The sequence below is a fragment of the Dendropsophus ebraccatus genome, chromosome 6 (genome assembly GCF_027789765.1).
Source record: "Dendropsophus ebraccatus isolate aDenEbr1 chromosome 6, aDenEbr1.pat, whole genome shotgun sequence".
In the NCBI taxonomy this organism is placed as follows: domain Eukaryota; kingdom Metazoa; phylum Chordata; class Amphibia; order Anura; family Hylidae; genus Dendropsophus; species Dendropsophus ebraccatus.
Genome location: NC_091459.1, coordinates 136,661,653 through 136,686,526, shown reverse-complemented (window position 1 = coordinate 136,686,526; position 24,874 = coordinate 136,661,653). Strand labels below are relative to the sequence as shown.

General features: G+C 43.5%; 1 protein-coding gene across 17 annotated transcripts in view; it reads left to right on the top strand.

Moving 5' to 3' along the window:
* Window positions 1-24,874, top strand: part of KLHL29 (kelch like family member 29) — a 656,253-nt gene that overhangs the window by 293,516 nt on the left and 337,863 nt on the right. For all 17 annotated transcript variants that reach the window (XM_069973088.1, XM_069973093.1, XM_069973096.1 and 14 more), the window contains one exon: window positions 2,717-3,032. In XM_069973088.1, coding sequence (XP_069829189.1) covers window positions 2,775-3,032 — 258 coding nt within the window. In that variant the 5' untranslated portion in view covers window positions 2,717-2,774. The remainder of the gene's footprint in view (window positions 1-2,716; window positions 3,033-24,874) is intronic.

Below are 24,874 nucleotides of genomic sequence, written 5' to 3'. Positions count from 1 at the left end.
ATCAGTGAGGTCAACTACAGGGTACACCAACCAGGTAGAAGGAAGCCTTTTCAAGTTTATCACATAAACTTGATCAAGCCCTGGAAAGACAGGGAATCCTTGGTGGCGACAAATCCTGTTGGTCATCTGTCACCACCAATCCCTCTGGTCAGGATTGGTGACACCCTATCGGTGTCCCAGAAGCAGGAAGCTAAGGAGTTCCTGCAGAAAAATAAAAACAAGTTTTCTGACCTACCAGGGCGTACGCATCTCATTAGTCACCATATTGAAACTGAGCCTAGAAGCAGAGTAAACCTTAAGCCCTATAGGATACCAGAAGCCCGGAGGGAGGCGGTATCATCCGAGGTAAAACGTATGCTTGACCTAGGAGTCATTGAGGTGTCCCAGAGCGAGTGGTCCAGCCCGATTGTGTTAATCCCAAAGCCCAATGGAACTTGGAGGTTCTGTAATGACTTTAGAAAGTTAAATGAGATCTCCAAGTTCGATGCCTACCCCATGCCCAGGGTAGATGAGTTGATAGAAAGGATGGGTAATGCCAGGTACATAACTACCCTTGATCTTACTAAGGGCTACTGGCAGATCCCCCTCACTCCTGAGGCTAGAGAGAAGACTGCGTTCTCCACCCCTGATGGGCTCTTCCAATATGTAGTGATGCCATTCGGGTTACATGGAGCCCCTGCCACTTTTCAGAGGTTGATGGACTTGATTCTGCGACCACATCGGGATTACTCTGCTGCCTACCTCGATGATGTGGTCATTTTTAGCCCGGATTGGGAAAGTCACCTCTGTAAGGTCCAGGCGGTGTTAGATGCCATAAGTGATGCGGGGTTAACCATCAATGCAGAGAAGTGTGCACTAGCCTTAGAGGAGGCCAAATACTTGGGCTACATTATTGGGAGGGGGTTAGTGAAACCACAACTAAATAAAATCGAGGCAATACAGAATTGGCCTCAACCCCTCACAAAGAAACAGGTCAGAGCTTTCCTGGGTATTACGGGCTATTACCGTAGGTTTGTGCCAAATTTTGCCTCAGTTGCAGCCCCACTAACTGACCTGACAAAGGGTGCGAAGTCCGCAATGGTGACATGGACTCCAGAGGCCGAGAAGGCTTTTCAAAGCCTCAAGTCTGCCCTGTGCCAACAGCCTGTGCTAGTTACCCCTGACTTTAGGCGAGAGTTTCTAGTACAGACAGATGCCTCTAACACAGGGTTAGGTGCCGTCCTCTCACAGGTCGTGAATGGCGAGGAGCACCCGGTGATGTACTTAAGTAGGAAGCTATCCCCGGCCGAGAAAAACTATGCCATAGTTGAGCGAGAATGTCTGGCAGTGAAGTGGGCCCTAGAATCCCTGAGGTACTACTTACTAGGCAGGAGGTTTAAGTTAGTGACAGACCATGCCCCCCTAACATGGATGAAAATAAACAAGGAGAAGAATGCAAGGGTGACTAGGTGGTTTCTGTCCCTACAAAACTTTAATTTCACTGTGGAACACCGGCCAGGGAAATTACAGGCAAATGCTGACGCCCTATCAAGGGTACACTGCCTGTGGGGACAATACGCTCAGCCCTCCGGTCTGAAGAAGAGGGGGGGGATATGTGGACATGTCACTGGTAAAGTGCTCGAGGGGATGTACATCTCACCCAGGTTGATACATAGTGTGAGATGGTGAGTCCAGGAGGCATCTGTGCTCAGCAGTGTTATGCTGCTGAGCTATTATTTATTATTGCCGGGCCTGGACTTACATGGAATGGCAGGTAGGTTTTGGTAGTGGGACTTGCCATTCCCTCCCCCTCGATCCAGTGTGGGTTTTGGGATCAGGTGAGCTCTGATCCCAATCAGCCTGAGAAGGCAAAAGGTGTGCTCAGTGTACAGGTCCTGGCTCTCAGTCAGGAGTGAACAGCCTGCAGGCTGGGTTTGCTGCGAGCAAAGGATACTGTCGCTGCTGGGGGGCTTACTCAGCGACTCTGCTTACCAAGTGCCAGATAGGTGACCGGTTGTTAGTAAGTGCCCGGACGGGCAGGACCTTTTGTTTTGTTTGTTCTGAAAAGCACGGTATTGCTATTTTTCTGTTATGGACTGTTTATGATACAAATAAACACCAAGCTGTTTTTTATAAGTCCAAGTTTGCTGACTGAACTGTGTCCAAACACACCATCCCCCGGGAAGATCCCTACAATATATATATATATACTGCTAATGACTATTATACATTGATAAGCAAATAGAGCTGTTACTGCACTGAATACATCCCCCTCCCCCCAACCATACAGTATATTAAGGAACCCAATCCATGCAGTAATTGTATTTACCAAATTAAACTGGGCCCCTATCACAGGCTCTTTGTCTCCCCAACACAGCAATGCGGTTAATCTAGTGGTTTACAATCCTATGATAAAAGGCAGGCAAATAGAAATTGGTTTAGGATTTATTATTTTCTAAATGAAAACAGCAGGAGCCGCTGCAAGTTCTGTTTTCTCAACTTTTTTTTTTTTCATATAATTTTTTTTGCTTTTCAAAGACTAAACTTTCATTGCTAATAATTATGCAGTTATACAGTAGGGAAAATCTTTATTTTTTTTGCTCATTATACTCAGTGGGCTTGCTGAGCTTTCACATCAATTATCATATAGAACTCACCTATAAATAATGTTTCTCATTTAGCGGATTCGAGGGTTTTTGTCTTTGTATTTTTAATATTGCCTTTTTTTATGTTTCAGCACTCTTGGTAACAAGAATTAAAAAGGGAGGAAGCCGCCTGTTCGTCTACGTTCCAGGATGTCGCGGCACAGCAGGTTTGAGAGGGATTTCTGCGGAGGATGGGAGAGATGGGAGTGGAGCCCTAGTAGTAATCATATGAACACCAGTAATGCCAACAGTATAGTCAATGGCAACGGAAACAATAGGCCAGGACTGCTGCCTCTACCCATTGTGCCATCTCGTCTACCCACACCAACGTCTACCACTTCTACTACGGTTGGCAGTGATGCCGTAACCAGCAACGCAAGCAACCCTTCTGCAGCCTCAGCGTCCAAAGTAAGAACACATTTTATTATTCCTTTTTGGACAAACCATATTGTGGTTCTTTTTGTTTTTCAAATTTTTTTTAATATTTTTCATAAAACATTTTTGGAAGTTTTTTTTACTTTAAAGGAGAAGTCCAACCATTTTTAAAATCTGGCAGCTGTCAGGAGGGAATTTGATCAGGAGTATGAACTTGGAAAATGTAGGGTGGATCAGCTCACCTTGTGGTAGTGGACAGTTTGTTTCTGATTACTTGGGATAATGGGTGGGTGCACGGATCCCAGACGCGGCCGGGCGTGGATTCATAGTAGAAGCAATAAAATAAGGTGTACGATCCAGCACTCCAAAAAATGTACAGATGTCTGTGCTAAAACATAACTTTTGATTCATCCAGTTTAATTTGTGCTCTAAAACCAACGCGTTTCGCGCCATGGCACTTAATCATGGTTACTTCCATCTCCATGCTCGCAGTGAGTGATGGGACTGGCCTCGGGACCCCCACCGGGCTCTGGGATCTCCGGTGCTGACATGCCACGACCCGTCTGATGGACTTGCTACTCAGCCAGTCAGTGACTGGGGTGGGACGCCTCTCCAGTTATTTAATGGCTGAGCAGCCAGTCCATCAGCCAGCACAGGCCTTTTCACCTTAGTCATGATGTCATCACAATTTGGGGGAAATGCTTTCTGGCCGGGGTCGCAAGGCCGGTCCCTACGCTCGCCACGGGCACGGGGAGAGGTAAGTTCGTACTCTATATAAAATTCCCCCCTGCCAGATTTTAAAAACGTCCCGACCTCTCCGTTAAGGATAGAACAGAGTTATCCACTGTTAGCGCTCAATAAGGAGGATCAGTGGGGGTCGTTTCCATCCCCACAAAGAAGATGGGTGAATCTGAAAATTTTTAAGAAAAAATAGAGAGCTACAATTGCCCCATAGAACAATAGCGCTTTGCAGAAAGTCACATCTTTGAAATGTAGTCTGACCTTGGTGATTACTTGGGCAATGAGAACTCAATACGTGTTGGGGAGGAGCGTCCACTAAAGGAGCCAAGAAAGATCATTTGGACAATATGTCTTCCCTATATTAGTCACTTGAGCAAAACCATTGAGTGCGCTTTAATTGCTCAAGTATTTCAAAGTGAAGTGGTGAAGGGGCAATGTGTATCCTTATTGAAACCTCCAAGACCGTTTAGGGGGTCTTATAAGCCGTGTCATTCTTATGGGGAAAAGTATCCAGAGTAGTTCTCCTCTAGAAGGAAAAGAGCTTTCTATTAGAGATGAGCGTAACCCGAGCACGCTGCAGTCACATGGGAGCCTGGTAAAACCTGGACACAGCCATAGGCCATAGACTGTCTTTGTATTCCAGGACTCCCAGGGCTGCATCCAACTTCTTCAACCATCGGTATTCAAATGCCAAATTATTGGACTTGCACTCATCTCTACTTTAGTGTAGGTAACTACCCGGTAAGTTAACGCTCAACACCTTCAAAAAGCTTTGGAACGTCACTAAATATTATCAGCCAAACTAGAATCTGCTCTAAAAAGAAGAGGGGGGTTCTTGTCCATAATCAGTACAAAATGCGAATGGGTAATGATTCTCTTAAGAAAATCCGACAAGATGACATAGGAAGTTTTATAGGCCATGCAAAGCCTATGGCAAAAATGGTACCCAGAGTAGCACATCTCTAGAAGGAAGAGTCGGGTACTGTTGCTTAAAGGCAAAAAGTAGGTTAAATGTAATGGATTTGGAAAGTAGTAAGTGCCATCTTTTTGTTGTTTAGGACTACCCCTCGAAGGTTAATAACTTTGTAGCCAGTCCTGGTACCATTAAACACCCACTTAGTCCAATGAACCATGAAACACTCTCTTAGTCCAAAGGGTTCATGTCCTTCTAGTCTCGTCTCATGACCGATTGAAAGGACGATTGGACAAAAAAAAAAAAAAACGGAGTGGAATAGATCAGTGCAATATCAGTAATACTCCAGGATAGTTCACGTAGCGCCTTTTCCCAGACTCAATTGTAACTTAATAGTTGCATTTTGCAGCAATCAACCTGTCAATCATCCGGTCAAACGTTTTGGTGTTCTCCCAAAGTGATGACAAGTCTAAGCTCTTTCTCCGGCTTGGTGAGACATAAACGTTATTTCCAGCCTCCTGGCTCCATCTGGGTACATTACGCCTGTCCGGGCCATGATCGGACTCCCAATAAACAGTCTAGCAATAGACCAGTCAGGAAGGACTTGTGAAGAACTTGTCTGTCATTTCTTGAGGATTAATAGAGTGATGACTGTTTTATGTATTGCGGTTTATGATCGGTAAATTGTACTGAATTACCGGATATACCTTGTATGTTATATATTCTTTACCGACGCTGCCGTGTACATCCTGACCCATAAGTCTAATAGGCCCCTATGTCAGTCCTATCCATGGACCATAATTCATCCTATATTTTTCCATTTCTGAAAGGTAATTTGCCTATTATATCCTATTATTATTGTCCCGTACGCATCTTGTCAATCTAATTTGCAGGAGACAGCCTAATGTACAGCAGCATCCTGTGCTTTACTCGTTCTTCGTATTTATCTAATAAGGTATAACTGGCTAGAGAGGCCAAGCTTTTTTCATTTGAGGCTAAGGTTCTTTGAGGCCCCTACCCAAAAAAGTCATATACATTAGATATTATATAATATACATTATATAGATATTAGTGCAACTCGAGCGTGCTTCGGTCAGATCGGTGGCTTAAGAAGTTGGATGCAGCCCAAGGGAGTCTACGGCCTATGCAAGTGCTGAACAAGTATGCTCATGTTGCGTTCATCTCTAATACACATATTATATGCATTCGTGGAAATAGAATTCCGAGGCCTTTCAAAAAAAGGAGGTGGCTACATCCAACATGCGTGCCGAAACTATGCATTTGTGCAGTAAGCCACATGGACATTCAAGTTATGGTGACCATGCCCTTTGCTGGTGTCTAGGTCTTGTTTGAAGACACTCAGATCACATAGTGTTCCCATTTAGGGTATGTTCACACTGAGGAATAGGCGAGGAATTGAAGAAGAAAGTTTTCTGCTTGAAATTTCTTCTTCTTCAGCCCTGGCGGAATAGACGCAGAATTCGAGCGGAAACCGGAAATTCAAAGCCCCAGTGACTTCTACGGGATTCCACCGTGTGAACAACAGAGCGGAGATGCCATTAAACACAATGGAACATTGCTCTGTGCATATTTTACGGGTGAAAATTGGAATATGTGAAAGTGGAATATGTGTAACATAAGTACAGATTCCGCTTGAAATTCCTTGCCTATTCCTCAGTGTAAACATACCCTTAGTTTGGATTTGCTATGAAAGAGACTCACAGAAAACTTTCTTACTTGATCTCAGGCCGCACTCCGGGGTAACAGGTCTAATGTCTATAGAGAGAAGCTCCAGAGGTGAAGGGGCAGGCAGGTCTAATGTCTATAGAGAGAAGCTCCACAGCTGAAGGGGCAGGCAGGTCTAATGTCTATAGAGAGAAGCTCCAGAGGTGAAGGGGCAGGCAGGTCTAATGTCTATAGAGAGAAGCTCCAGAGGTGAAGGGGCAGGCAGGTCTAAGGTCTATAGAGAGAAGCTCCAGAGGTGAAGGGGCAGGCAGGTCTAATGTCTATAGAGAGAAGCTCCAGAGGTGAAGGGGCAGGCAGGTCTAATGTCTATAGAGAGAAGCTCCAGAGGTGAAGGGGCAGGCAGGTCTAATGTCTATAGAGAGAAGCTCCAGAGGTGAAGGGGCAGGCAGGTCTAATGTCTATAGAGAGAAGCTCCAAAGGTGAAGGGGCAGTCAGGTCTAAAGTCTATAGAGAGAAGCTCCAAAGGTGAAGGGGCAGGCAGGTCTAATGTCTATAGAGAGAAGCTCCAGAGGTGAAGGGGCAGGCAGGTCTAATGTCTATAGAGAGAAGCTCCAGAGCTGAAGGGGCAGGCAGGTCTAATGTCTATAGAGAGAAGCTCCAGAGCTGAAGGGGCAGGCAGGTCTAATGTCTATAGAGAGAAGCTCCAGAGCTGAAGGGGCAGGCAGGTCTAATGTCTATAGAGAGAAGCTCCAAAGGTGAAGGGGCAGGCAGGTCTAATGTCTATAGAGAGAAGCTCCAGAGGTGAAGGGGCAGGCAGGTCTAATGTCTATAGAGAGAAGCTCCAGAGGTGAAGGGGCAGGCAGGTCTAATGTCTATAGAGAGAAGCTCCAGAGGTGAAGGGGCAGGCAGGTCTAATGTCTATAGAGAGAAGCTCCAAAGGTGAAGGGGCCTGGCTCTATATGGAAGGGATTATTCCATGTAAGACGTCTACAATATAGTTCTTTCCGTCAAGTCTCATTTATCTTCTTCGGAGGTCCTCTTGTTAATCGTATTCATGTCTAGTATCCCACATACATTCCACTTATTACTAGGTGTAATTGATTGTAACTAAGTCTCGTATCATTCCCATGCCGCTGTATAATTGCCTACAACACCACTGATGTATTCCTCCACATAAACCCTCATCCTCATGCAGGGCCTTCATGTCAGGCTTATTCCTGGGGGACGCCCGTCCTCTCCATATGAAGCCTCCTATTAGTTATCTGTTCTTTGCATTTATCCAGTATTGTGCCAGTGATGTATTATGTTCCCCAAACCTTATAACCTCTTCTAAGGAATCGCCTCCTATCAATCATATTCTTTGCTATATCCATTATTGTAATGGCAGACACCAACTGTTACCTGTACTCCTCTAGTGTAGTATGGCGGATAGACTCTTGTAGTATGTTATTCCTTCCCACATCACTGTTTCTATAATCCTCCTCACCCCGCATCTCTCCAGTCACCTTTATTTCCTTTTACATCTTATTTGTTACCTGCATCTTATGATGTCTTCTTGCTGTTTAATTTGCCTATATCACTGCTTCTTCCGAGGTCCTCCTGTCATTCCTATTCCTATGGGACGTCCTTAATCTTAGTATAAGACACCGTCTAGTAATGGATAACCTTGTTTCTGCTCATATTAGTTCCCACGCTCATCACCTCCTCGTGCCCTCCTGTCACTCTTATTCTTGGGTGACATCTTTTTTTCCTTCAGTATGAGGCCCCTTGTGTGTTACCTAATCTATCTCTGTATGACTTAGTTCACCTTGCAGTGCAAATTGTCAATACCACCCTGGGGCATAGCTAAGATTTATGGGCCCCACAGTAAAAAAAAACTGCTTGGGGCCCCATAAATCCTTTAACCCCCCCCCCCCCCTCCTTCCTCTCTGACCAGAGCATCACCCTCCACATCGACCAACACCCCCCCCCCCCCCCCATACACATATACTCACTGAGCCCAACAAAGCACACAGCATCAATAGTGACATTGCTTTTGGACCAGGGATCCAGAAAAAAAACCACCGGTTCTCGTAGCATTGAGCATTTGTATGCCGGCCCAGGAAAAAGGGGGGCATGGGGGTAGAAGACCGTCACATGCCAGTGGCTGGGGGTGGGGGGTGATGCTGTCTGGGCTCTTAGCTGTCCAGTAGGTGGGTGAGGATGCTGGTGTGAGCTGTACTATGAAGGCAGACCATGCATCACCGAGGTGGGCCCCATAGCAGCTGCATGGTCTGCTTTCATGGTAGCTACACCAGTGATACCACCATTTCTTATTCTGAGGCCCTCCCGTCATTCCTACAGGACATCCTTTATCGCAGTATAAGACATCCAACTTGTTATCTGATAAATTTATCTAGTAAATCTATGTGCATTTTGCATTTGTTCCTATATCACTTTCCACAAAGCTCCCAGCATCTCCTCCCTCCTATCAGTCTTATTCCTTTTTACGAGGCCCCCCGTCTGTTACCTGCTTGTAGGATTGATCCAGTTCTGTATACCGTCTCTTCGTCTGAGGTCTTCCTGTCATTTTTAGTCCTAGGAGACCCCTCTCATCTCAATATATGTCATCCTATTAGTTACCTAATACATCTATCTAGTAATATATCACATACTAACTCAAATTATTTCCTGCAAAGCTCCAAGCCCCATCTCATGGCCTCCTGTCAGTCTTCTTCTTAGGTGCCATCTTTTTTCCTATATATAGGTGACACCCTCTTCCTCCATCATGTAACACCCTATGTGGATGGGTCTAGTTCTGTATAACTTGTGGTTTAATTTGCTCGCATCACCATACAGCTAACCTCTTGTGTGGCCCTCCTGTCAGTCTTCTTCCCCAGGGTCCTTCTTCCTTCTCTATATAGCATCCTATTTGTTCTCCGTCTTTCGGCTTTATCTAGTATGGTACGACCGATGTCATCTCGCCGAATAATTTCCACATTGATGTATTATTTTTCATAAACCTTATACCGTCTCACCATGCCCTCCTGTCAGTCCTAGTCATATGGATATATTCATTTTGCATAGATTTTCATTTTAGTCAAGCAGAGGAGAATAAATATTTTCCGGGTATTACAGGCCTCATTGGCTTCCACTGGTTTCTATCAATTGTGTAATCCTACTGAGCTGGATATAAGATCCTCAGGTGTCGCCCAGGGTACATCTCATATCATTAGGATATGGCATAAAGACGGAAGGTTTGCATGAAGTGCTTGCGGGTACAGGAAAAAACCTAGTTTTACCAATAGGTATCTATTGTAAATCAGGGGTATAACTATTGGGGTGAAGAGGTTACAAAGATATATTTATAAGCCTCATCATCTTCCCCTGTTTATATCAATTGTAATCACATGTAATCCTACTGCGCTTGCTATAGGATCCTTAGTTGTTGTCTACAGTACTAAGATATACCATGAAGCATGTGGCTGAGCGCTTCACTCCCCAGCTCGCTATGATCTCCGTCTTGCTTTGTAAAACGAGCCCCTATTACAGTCTATGGAGCCCATATCCAGCAGTGAGATGGAAATGACAGGGAAATTCTGAAAACCTATTCATTCCTCCTTCCCCCTAATACAATTCTTACAGCTTACATTTTTTATCTTCTATCTTTACAGAGATAAGCAGGACAGGAGTCTGATCACATTGTATTACCTTAATTCTGTTGTAAGTACAGCAAGAGATAGATTGGTCCAATAGGACTTTGCACACCCTACTTTACATTGCAGGGTCTCATTGTATTCCTATGAGATGCAGCTGCAGCTTGTGATTGGCTTATCTCTGTCAGGAGGCAGAGGGAAGCTGCATCTCATAGGAATAAAGGAAAGTCTGCACAGAAATTTACCTACTATATCACTGTTCAACTGATAAAAAGGACTGGGTAGAGAGGAGAGATGTCTGAGAGATGCTGGATGGCTTTGCTGTAATCCTTTAGCAGGAGATCAGCTACACAGGAGAGATTGATATCCTGTCTACAGAGGAAAGCATGTATCATAACTTACTGGGGGGCATGAGTGGGGGTCACATGACCCCGGAGCAATAGTGAAAGGATCCATGCCACTGAGCTGGGGTGAACCAGATTACACTGCAGGGGTATTGCAGAAGGATTAGGAATATATCTATTAAAAAAAAAAAAGAAATAACTGGAGTTCTTCTTAAAAGAATAAGAATATTCACTTACAAAAAAAAAACAGGAAGCATGGCCTATAGCCTGCGGTCAGTAACTAAAATGAGCTCATATGTTCTACGGCACACCAATACCGCCGAGTAAGGTGAGAGTCACAGCTTATTGTGCTGAGGTCTCCAGAACATTAGCGGTGAGCAGCGAGAGGAGACGACTGCACACAACACACAGCTGTGGTCACTAGCCAATAGCTTCTAAGCTGCCCTCATAATCTAAGCCCCAAATATGTCTTTTCATTTAAGATTCCTGGCTAAAGCCTTGTCCTATTAAATGGGAATACAGAGTCTGTAGAAAATATAAAAGACTAAGGTTTTTTGTATGTCAGGGCACTTTTGGTTTTTCAAAAAGTTTGTCTGATTACATTCCCTGCTCGCTGCCGGTAATCAGACGAGTGCGCCTGATAATTGTTTGGTGTAATAGGGCCTTAAAGGGGTTGTCCAGCGGAAATTTTTTTTCTTTCAAATCAATTGGTGTCAGAAAGTTATATAGATTTGTAATTTACTTCTATTTAAAAATCTCCAGTATTCCCATACTTATTAGCTGCTATATGTCCTGCAGGAAGTGTTGTTTATTTACATTCAGAAACAGTGCTCTCTGGTGACATCTCTGGTCCAGTCAGAAACTGTCCAGAGCAGCAGCAAATCCCCATGGAAAACCTCTCCTGCTCAGGACAGTTCCTGACTCGACCAGAGATGTCAGCAGAGAGCACTGTTTCTGAACGTTACATAAACAACACTTCCTGCAGGTTATATAGTAGCTTATAAGTACGGGAAGACTTGAGATTTTTAAATAGAAGTAAATTACAAACCTATATAACTTTCTGACACCAGTTGATTTGAAATATTTTTTTTTTTTCGCTGGACAACCCCTTTAAGTCTCGGTTTCAGCTGCAGCTCTGACCTCGCAGATTGGCTTATGTACATTACACAAGCTCTTCAGAAGCTCAACAGGAAGTCAGTACATGGAGATCTGATTTTCAGTACATTTAAGGTGGAATGAACACAGAGTGCAGACCGCTAACCCATCAGAGAAAGATAAAGGTAATATATAGTGAGGACAATGAGAAGCCTTAGTAAGCAGGTGCCTAGAGGGTGGCTTTAAGTATTAGCTCACAAAGAATTGTCTAGACAGAATATTATAAATGCAGCTGGGAGAAGTATTAGTAGTCTCTGTCTCCGGATGACAATGAGAAGTTTACCATTTACTGAATATTCTTTTTTTATGACTAAAGAAAAAGCTGCTTGAGTGTGAGAAGTCTCTGATCCCGGCTGTTTAACCCTTTAGATCATTTTTTTTTTAACTGCAGCGCTCAAGTACCCCCACCAGGTCAGATCTGAGAGTATTCTTAGTATTTTACAGGTGATATAATTATAATGGCAGGAGTCGTGGATCCGCTGAACCACCGCTAGCACCAGGGAGCGGAGTCTAAGGGTGCTATCACAACAAGCGACTTTTTTGACGACTAACAATTAACGATAAACGATCTTAAACTGCCGCTATGGCAAACGACCCGAAATCGTTCGCCCAGTTACACGGAACGATGATCGTTACTTATGATCTTTTCTTGCAGTCGTTTTGTCATCGCTATTGCATCTGTTTTAGCTATGACTTCTTTTTACACCGAACGATGTGCGGACGATCATACAATAAAAATAGGTCCGAATTCTATCAAATAATCAACGATTTCTCCCCGGTTGTTTAATTGTTGTCTGCTATTACACAAAACGATTATCGTTTTAAATTCAAACGATCTAATAATTTTTCGAACAATAATCGTTTCATGTACTATGGCACTAAGGGGGCTGCAAGTTTTCACCAGAGCCCACCACAAGGTGGGTTGGACTTGCTGCGGCAGGTGACCCCAGGTGGCTACCCCTGGCTTGGCTTGCTAGCGGAGGCAGGCGAGGTGGAGCTGGAGACACATAGGCGGCAGACAGGACTCACGGTTGGAAGCAGGGCTGGAACCATGAGCAGCAGACGAAGGGCAGGATTCCTGCCCCTGTCCTGACACCGGGCCAAGCAGGAGGAAGCAGGAGCGTGGGGAGCGGGTACAGCGGCCCGAGGCACCGGAAGGCGGCTGCAGCCGTGACAATAATAATAATAACAATAATGTTTATTTATGTAGCACCAACAGATTCTGCAGTCCTGTACAATTCTATATTTGTATCAGTGATCTTTGTATGGGAAATATTCAAATCATGACCCGAGGACTGGCATTAAGAAATCCAGATTTTCCTTCAATTTCCGAAAACTTTTTACCATAGCCTGTAATAGAGCTTTACAGCCCGGAATAGGCCAGCCGCTAAGTGAACAGTGTTAAAGAATTGCAAAGTATATGAGAAAGCGGCAGAACTTTTCATTATATGATGAACCCTTTTAGTGATGAGTGAGTTAGTGTCGCTGCAGAAGAAGAAGAATCTGGGTGATGAAGGGGAGGAGATAATAGAATGTACCAGAGATGAAGTAGAGAACAAGTGGATAATCAAAGGAAAGAGGTCAGAGGTTAAATAAAAAGCGCAGGAAAAGAGCGAAAACAGGAATGATCCTATTTTGCAATTTATTTTTAAGAGTTCCAGTGTGTTTCAAGCAATGGTCTGAAACTTATAGCTGATTAAAAACTACAACTCTCAGCATCCTTCCTTGGCCTGCAGTGGTTAAAACAGATATAGAACCCTCGGCCCTCCAGCTGTTGCAAAACTACAATTACTATTATGCCTGGACTGATGGTGCGTTTACACGTAACGATAATTGGCCCGATCGTACGATTAACGATGTCGGAGTAACGATTTTTTTTTCATAACGAGCAGCGTTTAGACGGTACGATATATCGTACGGAAAATTCGTTGTGCGATCGTTTTGCGAACGCTTAAGCCTATCTCACACATTGGTTAAATCGGCGAACGGCTGTTCACACGGAACGATTTGCGAATTTTTTGCGAACGACGATTTGATAACATGTTGAAAGCTCAAAATGCGCGATGTATCGTTCGTCGCATGATCGTTCGCTGCGTTCACACGTACGATTATCGTTCGAATTCAATCGTTATCGCGCAAATTCGTACGATAATCGTTACGTGTAAACGCACCATTAGCTTCGGCTGTCTGGGCATGATGGCAATTGTAGTTTTGCAACAACTGGAGGGCCAAAAGTTCCCTATCCCTGGGTTAAAGGATGCTGAGATTGGTGATTATCCAACATTTAGTAGCAAACTACTATCTAAGGTTACAGTCAGTCATACACATAACACATGATACAGAATAAGCCGTCTGGAGGTCACCTGCGGAGGAAGCTGATGATATGTTTCACACTGTGACCTCTGACCCCCTGGCTCTTCTGTCTCCACCACTTATCACCCTGTGTACACAGTCCTCATCCCTAAGGAAATCCAGGAACTGTCAAGTGCTGAGCAATTAGCTGTGTAGCCCAGGAATCCTCCCAGGGACCAGTCCTAGAACCTGCTGAATGTGATGGTGAGACCGCAGGTCATACACAGGACAGTAATGGCCTGTTGGCTGTGTACACAATACGGAGATACTGTATACTTACATCATGCAGCGTTGTGACCATCCTCAGGAGAAGAATTTGTGATGGAGAACTTGTATAGATCCGAATCATCATCTAAATCAATAGCGACATCCTAATTGGCTTCTATAGTATACGGATGACCATTGATGTTTATGGTTCGTTTCAGTCGACAGGTCAAGTATCTTCACAGACATTTTGTAGATTCCAATCATCATCTATATCAATATCTACATCCAAACTGGGTGAGCTTGAGAAATATATATGTGTTCATTTAAACGGATGGTGATTTGGAGTCACAAGGGGTTTCTATGACAACAGCTGACAGAAGACATGTTATCCTGCCATTGTTGTCAGGTGTTTTTTATGGATCCTATTGTCTACATCAGAGATGGGGAACCTCGGCCCGCCAGCTGTTGCAGAACTACAATTCCCATCATGCCTGGAAAGCCGCAGGTTCCCTGATCTATATCAATAGGTACTAAGGAACTGGTTTAATTTGTGTAAAATATATTGGATCATTAATGTTGATGGTGATCTGAATTCACACATTTTTCCGTGAAAACACTTGGCAGAGGACGACTTATGCCCCTGTGATTTCTGCCACTGTTTTAAGAATCTTAGGCTTTTGGCCTTAAAGGGGTTGTCTGGGGAACAGAAGGACTTAGCCCCGCCCCTCCACGTCTCAGAAAGGCTTTATTCTTTATTACTGGTGATTATCACAGCTTTGCCTTCTACACATCTACTGCCAACCTCAATGTTCCCTTCTGTGGCCGTCACTTGTAAATGTCCAGACGAGGCATCAAAAGGCCCGCCGTCTGCCGCCATCCCTGTTGTCCCCTACCGTCAGATATAGAGCTGCACACAGTCTGTTGTTATCTCTTTGTCTGCCCCCATACTGCACGCTGTCCCTTCTGTGCTGTACTAGTGTGCTGCGGTGAGCTCCCCCTGGTGGCTGGAAGCCGCCATACCGTACTCTCTGTATCTACTGTGTATGTGACATGTCAATTCTCCTATAGATAGATAGATAAATACTAGATAGATAGATAGATAGATAGATACTAGATAGATAGATAATAGATGATAGATAGATAGATAGATAGATAGATAGATAGATAGGAAGGAGATAGATAGATAGGAGATAGATAGGAGATAGATAGATACTGGAGACAGATACTGCAGCTAGATATGAGATGGATGGAAATGTCTTCTATATTATGGAACAGTAAGATAAGTTGTAAATGTTGGATCTGTTGAAAATTAAATCCATGTCTCTGCAAACCTAAGAATGATTAATAAGGAGCTGATCTCATGTTCTCTAATATCTCATTGATATTAAGGCGAGGTGTGTTTTCGCTCTGATAAAACATGACAAGATGTTCTGAGCCACTTGACTGGAGAGCGGCCTTCTGCCTAATCTATTGACTGCTGGTCTTTACCGGAGCCAAATACTAATGCGGTAATGATTAAACCTGATGCATGAGGTTTCCCTAAACGAGAAGCATCCATGGGGTCACACACTGCTGCTCCGCTATTATATCATCAACCAATCAAAACAATATTGTAGGAAAAAAAATATTATATAGGAATTTTTTTTTTTTTTTTTTAAAGGAACCTGTCATCACGTTCATGCTGCCTGAACAAGGAGTCATCAAGGCGGTCCGCGGTGGCTTCTACCTCCCCCACCAACCTTGATAGATAAATCTCCTCCTATACATAAACAGGGAGAGATCTATCAATCAACACTGCTGGAGCAGGGAGATTCCGCAGGGGACCACCGCAATGACTTTTCGTTCAGGCAGCATGAAAGTGATGACATCCCCTTTAAAGTGGTTAATATGTGTATGGCCAGCATACATAGAAGTAGTAATAATAACATAATGGAATAGTGTATAATATGGGGCTGGGACCATACATAGCCACATAGCATCACACATGCCCAATGGTAGGCTCCCAACCAAGCCTTTGGATAGGGAAAAAGTAAATTTTTCCTGGAATACCCCTTTAAGTACAGTTTGCATCTGTGCCTGAAAATTATTTCAAGGTCATTTTTTCCCCAAACCGTATAATTCTACATCCCGCCCTACACCTAGCGAGATAATTGCTTCCCGTACAACGCCACAACGCTGCCCCTTTAAATCTGCGGCAAACAAACACGCAATATAAATGCAAAACCGTCCGAGAACAAAGCTGAGGTCAAAAGTGTTGTGTTGTTATCAGAACGGACTAAATTAGAACGACTCTTATTGTCTTGTGTTTCGCAAATGTGCTGACTGCTCCAACACCTTCAGAAATAATGTTAGCCTCCGGGCAGATGATATTGGGTGAAATATATTGTAGCCATAATTCATAGTAATGGAAATTCAATAACAGCCATGTGTTGCTCTCCTAGATTAAAGGGGAAGGGGGGGGGCGATAATGTTGTGTCCTAAATGCATTAAAAAGACATTAGCAAATTAGATCCAATTGCACCTAGCCGAGGGTTTTCTGCTAAATTATTTAGGGATGAGTCGGTGGCTGAGGCCCGGCGGTGTCCGTTCTGATGGCTACCGCCGCCGCTGCTTCTGCGTCATCGAGGTGACTTATGGCTTTCATAAATACGTCCGGCTGCTAAATGTATGAGCTTAATACTCTACTGTGTTACTAAGTATAAGAGAGAGAGAGACAGGAGGTAGATAGATGTAAGAAAGATAGATACTCCTGTCACCTGCCGCCATCCTTGTTATCCCCTACCACCAGATTTAGAGCTGCACCCAGTCTGCCATTATGCTGTCGTCTGCCGCCGTACCTTACTCTGTCCCTGCTGTGCTGTACGAATGTGCTGTGTTGAGCTCCCCTTGGTGGCTGGAAGCTGCCATACTGTACGTTGACCCTTCTATGCTGTATGAATGTGCTGTGGTGAGCTCTCCCTGGAGGCAAGAAGCTGCCTTACCGTATGCTGTCCCTGCTGTGCTGTATGTGTGTGCTGTGGTGAGCTCCCCCTAGTGGCCTGAAGCTGCCATACTGTATGCTGTCCCTTCTATGCTGTATAAGCGTGCTGTGGTGAGCAGGAAGCCACCATACCGTATGCTCTGTCCCTGCTGTGCTGTACGAGTGTGCTGTGGTGAGCTCCCCCTGGTGGCCGGAAGCCACTATACTGTATGCTCTGTCCCTGCTGTGAATGTGACATGTGAATTCTTCTTCATGGAAAAATAGGATCCCTTGAAAATAAAACCTAGCCCATTTTTTTGTAGAAAAAAATAATGACATTTATTTTCAGGGAAACACGGTAGATAGGTCATAGATAGATAGATAGAAGATAGATAGATAGATATATAGATAGGAGATAGATAGGAGATAGATAGGAGATAGATAGATAGATAGATAGATAGATAGATAGGAGATAGATAGGAGATAGATAGATAGATAGATGATAGATACATAATAGATAGATAGATAGATAGATAGATAGGAGATAGATAGATAGGAGATATATAGATAGATAGATAGATAGATAGATAGATAGGAGATAGATGATAGATACATAGTAGATAGATAGATAGATAGATAGATAGATAGATAGATAGAAGATAGATAGATCATAGATACATAGTAGATAGATAGATAGGAGATAGATGATAGATACATAGTAGATAGATACATAGTAGATAAATAGATCATAGATACATAGTAGATAGATATCACCTCTCTTATGTCAGGGTGTCTTGGACCCGGCACTGTCCGTCCTGACGGTTACCTCCACTGCTGACTCTGCGTCATTGATCTGACTTATGGTTTTCATAAATGCAATCGTCTGCTAAATGAATGAGCTTATTACTACACTATGACTTTTTAAACAGCGCCGGTGATGAATGACTTTCCTTCAAACAGTAATGAACTCTTATACATCTTAAACATTAGATTTTAATAACTTTCTTCTGCTATTCATCCTAACGACTTCCTGTTTGTAATATTTTTCTTTCGCCCGACGGTGATACATGGCAGGGCAATTTATTTCCCGCCGCATTATACTCTTCTGCTAATGTAGGATCCAGCCATTAGCCGCCTCATCCCAGAAACCTCTTTTGTCTCTCTTTGTTATGGCGTAGCCCACTGCGGGGAAATGTGGCTGCGCTCTCATCCCTGAGTTTCTGCTATTCCCTATGGGCTTGGTTCATGGTGAAGGTTAATGTTGCAGTTTGGGCGTTGCGATCAGGTGTAAAGCTTTGTTCTCACCGGTCTCAAGATTAATGTTATGACTTTTGGACAATTGGATCTATTGTAGTTTTTTTTATATATGTTTCGATTGTTTCCACATTAAGGATGATACAACCCCGAAAAAGGAAGACTTGGGCCTGTTCACACTGCAGAATCGTTGCCGAAATTCCGTGCGGACTTGGGCAAATCCTGCCTGCTAAATGTCTGAGCGGAGAGCGGAGGCACGCGAGCCCTACCATTCAAACAGATAGCAGGCAGGATTCAGCACCGAGTCCGTGCATGGGGGTACCGCAGGGAATTTCGTAGTTTGAACGGGCCCTTACAGCCGAAATGGATAGATTAGTCTATTATGGGCATCCAACCATTCTTGTTTTTAACCTTTATGTTTAAAGGGATTATCCAGCGCTACAAAAACATGGCTACTTTCTTCCAGAGACAGCACCACTCTTGTCTCCAGCTTGGGTGGGTTTTTGCTGCTCAGTTCCATTGAAGTGAATGGAGCTTAATTGCAAACAGCACCTGAACTGGACACAAGAGTCATGTTGTCTCTGAAAGAAAGTGGCCATGTTTTTGTAGCACTGGATAACCCCTTTAATGGATCTTAAAGGGGACGTGGTATATTCAAATGTATCCCGAAATGAGCGCTTGGGTGGACCAAGGTTTTGCCCTTATGGCCCAATGTTAAAATAATAGACATTATTAAGGATCATATTACACACCTCTAGACGCATGGTGTGCTTCTGCGTGGTGCCTCTACAAGGCGCCATAATCATCATAATTTGGAGTTCTTTAAAATTTCTGTAGAATCCTAGATAGTACAATATAAGGTAAGGGTACCCTCAAGTGTCCATACAACATATATCCAGAGGTCCTGAGACTGTAAAAACTCTAAAGGGGGTAACCCAAGGATGAGCACTAGTGTTGAGGGAACTTCGTGAAAGTGTCCAGGTTGGCAACTTCTCCGAACCCAAATGGTCGCCATTTAACTCCCTGCATCTGGAGAAGTTGGATGCCATCCTAGGGAGTTCTGAAAAAATCTGGATAAAGCCATAGGCTGTATCCCTGTTTTCCAGGCAGTCCTTGGGGTGCATCCACCTTCTCCAGACACAAGAGTTACATGCAGAGCGTTTGGGTTCTGAGAAGTTGCCAACCTTGACACTTTCGTGAAGTTCCCTCAACACTAATGAGCACACGTGGTGCCACTCCATTCACTGGGGGGAACATGCGACCTGTTGTTGTGATCTGTGGGGGTCCCTGTGGTCATACCCTTACCTATCAGAGAAGTATCATCAAGATAGGTGTTATGTTGTAGTTTTTTCTCCTTCTTTTTTTGCTGCTTGGATACTCTGGAAGGAAAGCTGTGAAATGTTCGGAGATTTGCACCACAAAGCTGATTGCATACATTTAAGATATCCAAAATGAAATGTAGCTAGATCTTGGGTTAGAAGAGCTTACATGGTAAGAGGATTAGGTAATAGTTCACACAAAGGCCTTGAAAAGAACGTGTTTTGGAATCACAAACGTGAAGTTCCTGTGTTCATAGTGCGACCCCTATCCGTGCCGCAGCTCAATTCCCTCTGTTTTTTGTGCAAATATTTCTGTTACTTTGAAGAAGAAATATATATAATCTCTTTCTCTTCTGTAAGTCCCTGTTCACACCACATTTTTGCATCCTGGTAAAAGGTACTGATTTGAAATTAATAGTCTACCATTAAATGGAGAGGTAACTGGATGCTGTTTCCATCGATCCATTTTTATTGATCCCGTTACATCCTATTTTAGAAATTAAACAGAACTTTATACCTCTAAGTAGGATGCAAAAATATGATGTGAACATTGCCTAAATGTTGCAAATTTTTGTAATATATCTTATCAGAAAAAAAGCTTCTTTATCCTCTTTCTTCAACTTTCTTTCCTTCCCTCCACTAATCTGTCATTCACTCTGAAAACCAGTTCAGTTCTGCTCTGTGTTCACAAGAGTCTTAGGGTACTATTACACCAAGCAATTTTCCGACGACTAACGATAAACGATAAACGACCGCTAAGGCAAACGACCCGAAATGGTTCGCCCAAGTACACGAAACGATGATCGTTATTTATGATCGTTCTTGCGGTCGTTTAGTCGTCGCTATTGCGTACGTTTCAGCTGTGAATTCTTATTGCACCAAACGATGTGCGAACGATGATCAAACGATAAAAATAGTTCCGGATCCTATTGAACGATCAACTATTTCTCGTTGGTCGTTTAATCGTTGCCTGCTATTACACAAAATGATTATCGTTCAAATCCGAACGATTTAACAATTTTTCAAACGATAATCGTTCCGTGTAATACCACCCTTAAAGTTCACAGCAGCTTACTCTGAGATCAAAGCACAGCTTCCCATACAAGTCTATGGAGACGGGAGGGGTAAGAAGGAAGCTAGGAAGAGACAGCTGTAAGTAAGATATCACCCCAAGGCTTTATTGACAGTTTAGACTTTTTTTTTTTAACCTGGAATACCCCTTTAAGCTCCACCAACCAGCTCAGAAAGACTGAAAATTAGAAATGCTACTTCCAGAAATCTGCTGAATAATGTATATAAGATATGGTGCTACTCCACACATGTACACACACACACGGCAGCTTATCCTAAAAGGTCACTTAAAATGACAGGTACACTTTAAATGCTGGAAAGAAGATTGAGGTGAGATAAATCATATTAGGGTCACCTATTTTTGTCTGGTGCCTTTAGTGGTACTGTATTTGGCTCCCAGCTCCCCCACAAATAAAATCCTTTTAAATATCCCTTTAAATTTTGCCTTGTCCTGATTAGAGATGAGCAAACCGGCCGAGGTTCGGGTTCGTATGGCTATGGCTGTATCCCAGTTTTCCAGGCGGTCCTCAGGCTGTATCCACCCTCTCCACGGAGCGGGCAGACAGCGGGAATCAGAAGCCGAGAGTTCAAAAAACCTTTCCCCAGGTCCCCTCAGTCGAGCCCTGTTGTAACCTATGGAGAGGGGAGGGGGATTAGTCGCTAGCAGAGAACAAATGATTACACAGCGAGAGCTGTGTGAAAGCCTCTATTCAGAGGTCAGAGAGGTCAGTGTTGACTTCAGAGGAGATAGCCTGGTGATATAGCTGTAAATGAACTCTTTGTTGTCCTTTTTGGTGCCTCATTTCCCTCCACCCCTACCCTCTCTATAAAGAACAATGAAGACAGGGGGGAGAGCTTCAAACTGCTTTCTCATGATAAAAATGCATTTTTCGGGTAATAAACCCAATTTCAAAGTTTCTTAAAATTGACAGTATTATTGATTTCTGCAAAAAATAAAAATTAAAAATTAAACGACAGGTATACTTTAAATATCCCTTTAAATTTTGCCTTGTCCTGATAATTGCTCACTTAAATATTCCAAATATTAGAATAACCTCCACTAGGCCTATAATGCAGCCATACGTTTGGTGTAGATGTGAAAATATTAGTCCTGTGCATTGGCTAAGAAGCATTTGCTGCGTATTTTATTATGGATGAGGGTGTGCTGAATGTTTAATGCGCCGCTGCATTCCCACTGATGAAAATGAAATGCATATTAATTATCCCATTAACCAATTCCAGAGCCGGAGTTGATTAAGGTGAACAGTAAATTATAGGCCGCGGTCCAGCTCCGCTATTTATGCCTCTTCCCTGCTTTCTAATATCTAATATTGCAGCAGTCAGCACAGCCCGGGACTAAAGTCTCCCATCACGTCTATTCATCGGCACGGTATTAAACTGACCCCCCGGCGACTAAAGTCAGATGCTGTTTCCATGACATTATGGGCTCATGAAAAGGATTAAAAACATCATTAAAAAAATAACAAAATATAAAGCGGAACGCGGGACATATGGCCCATCAAGTCGGCTCCCGCATCCCAGGAGTAGGGGTAATTACTCCGAATTATGACTGTGCCGGGGAGATAGTTTACTAGCTGGTGTCATGCCGAAGAGTTATTTACTAGGTGCCTTGCTGTTCCCAAAGAGAGAGACATTAGTGATCACCTCTGGGAGGAGACACATTGCGGCAAAGCGCTTCTTCTTATCGTCTCGGTGCATAAACATAGATGCACCAAACTTGTCGGCATAACAAAATGACGGGCGAGGAGGGAGTCGTGAAAGCGGAGACTTTGCCATATAAGCAGGAGCCGTCTGTTCTCTGGGCGCAACCTCTCCGTGTTTTATGAAACTGATAAAAATTTACAGGTTGCAGCAACAAATGGGGAAAATATAAGATTGCTGCACATATCATAGTCATGTGATGGGTGGAGGGTGCAGACATCTTGGAGAATATGGAGGAATGGTTTATAATTTTAAAGGGGTAGTTCACCATTTGTTTTTCTTTCAACTGGTCCCAGTAAGTGCTAGAGATTTGTAATTTACTTCTATTAAAAAATTTCCAGTCTTCCAGTGCTTATCAGCTGCTGTATGTCCTGCAGGAAGTGGTGTATTCTCTTTAGTCTGACACAATGCTCTCTGCTGCCACCTCTGTCCATGTCAGGAACTGTCCAGAGCAGCAGCAAATCCCTAAAGAAAACCTGTACTGCTCTCCAGACTGGAAAGAATACACCACTTTCTGCAGGGCATACAGCAGCAGATAAGTACTGGAAGACTTGAGATTTCTTAACAAAAGTAAATGACAAATCTCTTTTGGATGGGTTTAACTGTATATCAGGAGTTCATCTGAAGATGATTGTGCACTTTAAGGCATGAATTGATGGGGCGAGTGGCTGACTTTTCCAGTGATAAAGAATAAAGAGATTACTCAGATGTCCTAGATGTCCTGGCCTTTGCTGGGTCCTTCCCGGAGGGATATCTGGCCACTCCTGTGTTTTGAGACTCTTTGATGAGGCTCCACCGGCTCTTCTTTTGCATATTCATGTTTCCCAGGGGGCAATGCACTTAGGACTTCACTGCATTGAGCGCTTTCACTAGCAGCCGGCAGTGTTGTTGTTTGGCTGGTCTCCCTGAGATCAGCGATCTGTTTTTACTAGTCTATTAAAGGGGTACTCCGGAGAAACTAAATTGTTTACAGATTTGTAAATTACTTCTATTTAAAAAAAAAAAAAAAACCTTGTCTTCAGTACCTACCAGCTGAAGTGGTGTATTCTTTCCAGTCTGACACAGTGCTCTCTGCTGCTACCTCTGTCCATGTCAGGAACTGTCCAGAGCAGTAGAGGCTTTCTATGGGGATTTGCTACTGCTCTGGACAGTTCCTAACATGGACAGAGGTGGCAGCAGAGAGCACTGTGTCAGATGGGAAAGAATACAATACTTCCTGCAGGACATACAGCAGCTGATAAGTACTGGAAGACTACTTGTACAACTTGATACACCCTGAAATGTGTTGTGCAAATAAAGAACAGTGATACTTCTTTCTGGTTTGGTGCAAGTCAGAAGTCCCGATGTCTCCTCCATCCAACCAGGAGGTTGTTGTCAGCGGTGAGGGACCTTGCTGGGATTAGATGCTACATGTGGAGTCAGTGCGAATGATCACAGAGCTCCCTTCTGCCGATAAGTAATACAGCGAGTTAAGCACAAGAACATCTGTATCACAAGACGTCTCAACAAACAAACATCCTGCGCGTTTGTTTTTACCTTTTCGGTTGTTGTTGTTTTCTTTCACCTCTTTCCCTTCTTGCAATTTGCGAAATGATACAACACATTTTACGGCGGGAGAAATGTGCTACGTACCCAGGAAAACAGCTGCCACTTGTTACCGCTGTAAAAATAGAGTCCTGGTACGAGAGCTACAAGAGAGAGCAAATCCTATGGTACCGAGCGGAGGCATCGCAACAATAACGGGTGATTAAGATCCCTACAATACCGTAACATGATTTTTTTTCTTTTTTTGTCCAGATGTTTTTGTGCAATTACATGCGATGGATTAGGGACTCATTGTAGTTTTGCAACAGCTGTAGGGGGGAAGGTTCCTCACCCCTAATCTAAACCAACAAATAGGGGTTATCTAGCGTTACAAAAACATGCCCACTTTCTTCCAGAGACAGCACCACTCTTTTCTCCAGGTCAGGTGTGGTTTGTAATTAAGCTCCATTCACTTCAATGGAAATGAGTTGCAAAAGAGAGGGTCTGTCTCTGGAAGAAAGTGGCCATGTTTTTCTAATGCTGAATAACCTCTTTAAGATCAAGGATCTGGCATAAGAAAGAGGAATCAAATGCACGTCACTTTCCATTGTTGGCCGTGAAGTGCACCCTTAGGTTCTCCAGTTTTTGTGTACCGTAGCCTCTTCAGTCGAGAGAAGGGTAAAAGTTCTTGGCTACTTACGGGAAGAAACTGGCTGAGCACACACAAAGCTTCAAAGGTTTTACTAAGATTTAGGTCTTGACTTGAGTCCCGTAAGTTGTACTGAAGGATGATCGGGCAGGATGAGCCGGTAGATGACTCCTTATACCCTATCGGATATTGTTTTTATAAAAACTCAAATATCCAAGATTACCAATCACTATAAATAATACAATTAAAAAAGTTCCTCTTTTCCAAATGTCTTTCCAAACTCTGAGGAGCCATCCAGCCATTTACCCATGGATCTAGATAGTCCGGACTATGGTCAAGTTTGG